This window comes from Pistacia vera, unplaced genomic scaffold, assembly GCF_008641045.1.
Source record: "Pistacia vera cultivar Batoury unplaced genomic scaffold, PisVer_v2 Contig344, whole genome shotgun sequence".
Taxonomy (NCBI): domain Eukaryota; kingdom Viridiplantae; phylum Streptophyta; class Magnoliopsida; order Sapindales; family Anacardiaceae; genus Pistacia; species Pistacia vera.
In genome coordinates, this window is record NW_022196162.1 from 564,266 (window position 1) to 570,931 (window position 6,666).

Consider the following 6,666-nt stretch of genomic DNA (forward strand, 5'->3'; position numbering starts at 1 on the left):
TTATTTCAACATCTTATAATGCAAAGGCAGATATTAGATGCAAATAATGACAAAAATTTCTTCTTTCAATATATGGGAAAATAACTTATTGATTTTATGTGACAAAATTTAAGGCCATCTTAATGAAAAAATATAGTTCTCCTATTTCTTTATCTAAGCTATGTATCCATTTATGTTTTTGACAAACGTGGATTTTATGTTGGTAGCTCTAAATATTGGTGTACATGGAGTTTTTTATTGACATTTTATATTTAATATGTTAACGTTGGTTTCTAAATTAGCTTTCTTGGTAGTTTGTCTTGTGAATGTGATCTAGGGTTTAGAGGTTTTGTTTTATACCAATCTGTCACGCCCCCTCCCAAGTATCCTTATCTTGTCGGGCGACCACAATTTTCAACCTTAGCCTATACCCATTGGATGTCCACAATTTCCATCCCAGCCTATACCTGCTAGATATCCACAATTTCCATCCTAGCCTATACTCGCTGGATGTCCACAATTTCCATCCCAGCCTATACCCTTTGGATATCCACAATTTCTATCCTAGCCTATACCTATTGGATGTCCACAATTTCCATCATAGCCTATACCCGCTAGATGTCCACGCTTTCCATCCCAGCTTATATGCGCTGGACGTCCACAATTTCCATCCATTCGATTAATACAACAACCACCCACCACCATCACACTAGTACCCACGATCCCTAATATAAACAGCCAACTAGGCCACCTACAGTCTACCCTCGGGGTGGAGCTATCCACAGTCTATCATTGGGATGGCTAAAGCATCACAAGATGACCATACTCAACCCACGGTCTACCCTTGGGGCGTCATGATATGGTATCAGAATAATAGAATCGTGCCCACAATCTACCCTCGAGGTGTGATCTCGCTTAGAGCTTGTCAAGTGCTCATCCTATCTCGATAGGATGGTATGTGGCAATATCGTTTGGTAGTACGGGCCATCTCGATGCATACATGAGGCTATGGTATGCCACACCACCCATAGTCTACCCGCGGGATGGTATACTCATCACTGGATGTCCATACTCGACCCATAGTCTACCCTTGAGGTGTCATGATATGGTATCAAATAGAATCCTGCCCACAGTCTACCCTTGGGGCGTCAGAAGTCCCACACCGGCCAATACCCACCTGGTGTAATCCCACCTAGAGCTTATCAGGAGTTTGTCCTGTCTTGGTAGGATATTGTAATCGTTCGGTAGGATAACCATCTCAATGCACGCAACCACACCTCCAAATTTCCCAACCTAACCTTTAATGATATTACATGCTTTCATGCAATGATCGAATATGAGTGCTATATAGTTCTTACTAAAGCCAGCGTGTAAAAACGAGTGTATCATTCCAAAGTACGAACATGTAATATATCTTTATCCCCTAAAATTTTCACTCATTTGTTTAGTCCCAAACGTTTTAGATCCTTGTAGTCAACCCCCTAAACCTTTGAATTCTTGCAGTGAAACCTCTATACTTTTAAATCTTTGCAATCAACTTCATGTCTTTTTAAATCCTTATGTTAGTCCCATGTATTTCCAAACCCTTACGATTAGCCCCCTATCTAGCGCCTGATCCAAAACCACCATGACAACTCAACAAAACATCACAACATCACATACATGAATTGGCCAAAGCAAGACTTTTCACAACCTTCATTCACGTTTCAACTATCTACGGTATTTCAACTCCAAAATCATGCAAACACAACACAACACAAAACACATACAACCAGATTTGAACAACACTAACTACCACTAGAAATTCGGCCAAGGTAAGATGAGATACAAAGGCACTTACTTGAATAAAAAAACGGATAGAGACAAAAAGAATCTTCAAGCATAAAGGATCTCTCTACCAACTTGAAGTTGAACCACCACCAAATCCCTTGTCAAGACTATTTCATTGTTCAACCTTACAAAATGAGAGAGGGTTTGCTTTTATAGTAACATTACAAGGGTAATTAACTACTTAAGTAAAATAAATGTGCCACCTAGGACAATTAACTAAACATGACAATATTTATTAAATCCTACTAATAAGAGTGCATGAGTTTGGGCCTTGGAATTCATTGAAGAGGCCCCAAAAAGAAATACCATGGGAATGCTCTTTGGGCTTGGATAATAGGCTATTTTGGACCTCTTGAATGTTTGGGCCTTTTCTCTGTTGGACTTGGACTTCACTTGAAGAATTTGTGCTTGAATGGGCTTGGGTCGAAATGTCTTCTTTATGCATATGGGTTGAGTTGTTTCCTTGCATAGTTTGGGCTAATTCCTCTCCTTGAGCTTGGGCCGAATCTGACTTGCCTTCTTGGACAACTTGGGCTAGCTTCCTTCCTTGAGCTTGGGCTGAATTACAATTCTTGTGATCCACATGTCATGCACCAAGTGTTTTAGAACTTGGATTGGCTATTTTTTATTCAACCAAATTTGCAAGTGTGTTATGACTTGCAATTCCATTTCCACTCAAGTTCACAAGTGTTTTAGGACCTATAAATGGATCAGCGTCTGTTGCTTCAATACTTGCAGAAATGACAATCTGGCCCTTGAAAATCCTTTTACCAATTACAATCAATTATTAACCCAAAACAAAGAAATTTGGGCCTTAAGATCACCAAAGCAAATCAAGCTCATCAATTTAATTATATAACTAAATACCCCTAACACATGAATGGGTCATATCTATAGCCCAATTCCAATAGGCCCAAAGTAAAATACTCAAACTCCTTGATAAACTAGCCCACCAATTCTTTAATAAATCTACTTATTCAAACTAAGTAATTAGACCTCATTATTTATAGGCCGACCCACTTAAAGAATTAAGCTCGCCAATTCAATTAGTCTATCAACATAATTAAACTCACCATAAAACCCAACCAACTGGACCTCAATAATAACAACCAATCCACCTCAACAACAAAACCCAACACCCTAATATAAAAATGGGCTACATTCTTCTTTCTCACGACCCAAGTAACAACATAACCTCAAAAAGGCCCAAGAATTTTAAATAAAGTAACAAAAGCATATAATATTTATAGACCAGCCCATTTAAACAATTAAACAAAAACAATATTTAGTATGATAATATGATATTTTGAATTTGGGTGGACAAAACAGCTGTAATAACCTTTTGAATACCCTAACAAAATCAGTTAAAGAAAACAAAAACAATTTCAAAAATCTTAATATTTATCAATATAATGATGTTAATTTACATACTAAAATTGTTTCGAATCACACTTGGCCGAATCGCGAACAACAAAAGCATAGGAAGACCAAGAACAAGAAGAAGAAAATGATGAAGCTTCGCAACTGCAAGGCAGTCTCAGTCTCGCCCAATGTGGCCCCATTGTTCTTCCTACTTACAAGGGGCATCAAGAAGAAGTGGATGTGGAAAGTACCTTTGACAGTATTATCAAGCCAATTTTATAGATTGTATGATAAATAAGGGAAAATATATGATTATAGGTTGTAAAAATACCACCCATACAGAAAGAAAATCAATAAGATTATATGATAAATAAACGAAAATATAAGTTTCCTTATTTATTAATTCTGTTACCATAAGACCGGGTGGGATTTATTTGCATATTATAAATAAGGAAACATATTTTGGTAGGTTACAGATTAGCCCACCCATACAAAAAGAAAACTTGTATTCTAAACAAGAGAACACACTTGAACTCAAAGAAAAAACATGAAGACCATCCAATTTTCTGCCATCCTACTGCTCGCTCTCTTCTTTTTCGGTAAATATATTTAATTCTTCTGTTAAATTCTTACATAAATTTGACATATTATATTGTTTATATTACTAGACAAGTATACGGATGACGTGATATAATTGTATATTACTGATGTTCTTTCTTAGTTGCTAAAATCTTATTATAACAACTATTTTTTTAATGATTTTTTACAGCTGCTGTTGCGTCCGTAGTATCACAAGCCAAAATCGACAACATATGCAATCTTGTGTTATATGAGCAGGGATGTGACCTTGAACCTTGTTGGCAAAGTTGTGTAGCAAAATACCAAAAAGCAGCGCATCGCGTTCAATGTGATTTAAACCTTGGAACAACAGATTTTAGTTGTCTATGCTTTTATTATTGTTAACGATTTATTAATCTTACACAAGAAAGATTAAATAAATTATTGCTACTAGATAGCAATTTCTTTTTATTAATGAAAATATTGTGTTATTGGCTTGATAATACTGTCAAAAGTACTTTCCACATCCAATTTTTCCCACCTATAAATTTTGAAAAACAATTTTCCCACCCATCATCAATCTTCGTCAATCCAATAATTTACAGACCAGAGAACAAAAAAGTAATCCAAGTCAAGTGGATTTTCAAGAAGAAGCTTAATTCGGATGATTTAGTTCATAAGCATAAAACTAGGTTGGTTGTCAAAAGGTTTGCTCACCAGTATGGAGTTGATTTTCAGGACACCTTTGCACCAGTAGCTAGGCATAACACAATTAGATTGCTACTTGCTTTGGCGGCTCAATTTGGCTAGAAAATTTTTCAGTTGGATGTCGAGTTTGCATTCTTGAGTGGTTGGCTCAATGAAGAGATTTATATTGAGCAACCGGAAGGGTATCAACTTGAGGGCTAGGAGAACAAAGTTTATCTCCTAAGGAAGGCATTATACAACCTAAAACAGGCTCCTAGAGCTTGGTACAACAGAATCAATGACTATTTGATTAGTTTGGGGTATATGAGGAGTCCCAATGAGCACACCTTATATGTGAGAGAGTTGGAAGGGGAATTGGTCATTGTCTCATTGTATGTAGATGACCTACTCATCACTGGAAGCATCTCAAGTCAATTGGATGAGTTTAAAAAGGTCATGCATAGTGAATTCAAAATGAGTGACTTGGGGGAAATGCCCTACTTTCTGGGTATGGAAATCAATCAAGCTTCATGTAGGATATTTGTCAATCAAAGGAAATATGCTAATGAAGTTTTGAAAAAGTTTGGCATGGACAAGTGCAAACCAGTGGATACTCCATTGGTTGCAAATCAAAAGCTGAGTAAAGAAGATGGGGTTGTGAGGATAGATGAAGGATTGTACCGAAGCTTGATTGGTTGTTTGCTATACTTAACAGCAACCAAGCTTGATTTAATGTATGCAACCAGTCTTCTCTCCAGGTTTATGAGCAATCCAAGTGAAATTCACCTTAGGGTAGCCAAAAGAGTGGTGAGATACATTAAAGGCATCCCTGAATTTGGTGTGTGGTTCAAAAGGTTTGAAGATTTTCAGCTTGTTAGATACTCCGACAGTGATTGGGCTGGATCAATTGATGATATAAGAAGCACATCCGACTATATGTTCTTCTTAGATTCAGGAGCTGCTTGTTGGTTATCCAAAAAAAAAAGATATAATAGATCAGTCCATAGCAAAAGCAGAATACATCTCTACTGCTGCTGCCATGAACCAGGTCATTTGGCTAAGAAAATTTTTAGAAGATTTGAAGCAAAAACAGAGGAATCCTACTGTGATTCTATGTGATAATCAGTCTACAATTGCAATGGCTAAAAATCTTGTCTTACATGGTTGAACTAAACATATCAAGATCAACTTTCATGCTATAAGGGAGGCTGAATGTAATGGAGAAGTTGAGCTGGTCCACTGCAGGGGTGAAGACCAAGTAGCAGACATCATGACTAAAGCTTTGTCCAAAGCCAAGTTTGAAGATGTTGGATCCCCGCGCATTCAACAACTCAAAATTAAAGAAACAGTAACTCAAATGAAATAGGAAATGGCGATATTAAAAATGGAAATGCAAATTGTTAGAGTGAAGCACACAAAACGCTGCCGTTGTGCATTTAGTGGAACACTGTCGTTTTACTCTTGTCATCACAAAGAAATCCAAACCATTGAAGGACATTAAAATCTGACGGCCAGGATCCATTCTACCCAAAACAAAATGAAAAAAATGACTTTACCTTGCTTGCTGCGTTTTTCAGTTTTGCGGCTGGGTTTATTTTTAGTTGTGTGTATTCTGTGAAAAAAGATCTGCTCTGTATCGTCTCTTTCTTGGCTGTAATCTTTGTGTGGTTGGTTGCAATCACTTGTAAGGGTTGCTTTTCCCTTGAGTCTTGAGGATCTAAGTTTAGAGTTCTCATAGGAAGATTTCAGTTTGTTTTGTGAGAGATATACGCTGTTTTAGAGTGGGTTTGGGTGTAGAATCTGTTTGTATCAGGTTGTATTAATCTTTAGTGCAGCGAGCTCCTGAGTTTCTTGAGCTCAACGTGGATGTAGTTTATCCTATATAGGATAAGCGAACCACGGTAAAAATTCGTGTGTCTTTGTTCTTGATTTCTTTACATTCTTTGTTTATATGTTGTGTGTGAAATTGGTGGATGATTTTTTGAGTGTTAATAGTACAGATTAACTCAACAGTGGTATCAGAGCCATCAATTTAGGGTTCGTCAATTTTTTAGGGTTTACTGTTGAAATTAGGGTTTGATAAATTTTGGGGGTTTCTTGATTTCAAGATTCAATGAGGTCTAGAGTTAGGAAATCTTCAAAAATTAGTCTTTAATTTCTTGTGATAACCACAAATTCAAGTGAAACCCTTGTTCTTCAAAACTGTCTGAAAAATTATCAAACATCATTACCATCAATTACACAGAATGA

General features: G+C 36.8%; 1 protein-coding gene across 1 annotated transcript; it reads left to right on the plus strand.

The window, feature by feature from the left end:
* The first annotated feature begins 4,740 nt into the window (after positions 1-4,740).
* LOC116138799 (uncharacterized mitochondrial protein AtMg00810-like) lies at positions 4,741-5,535 on the plus strand. Its single transcript, XM_031424468.1, has one exon. The coding sequence runs from the start codon at positions 4,741-4,743 to the stop codon at positions 5,533-5,535; it is 795 nt and encodes a 264-aa protein (XP_031280328.1).
* The last annotated feature ends 1,131 nt before the right edge of the window (positions 5,536-6,666 follow it).

Coding starts and splice junctions, on each gene's coding strand:
- LOC116138799 (XM_031424468.1), top strand. CDS start 4,741: ATGAGGAGTCCCAATGAGCACACCTTATATGTGAGAGAGTTGGAAGGG.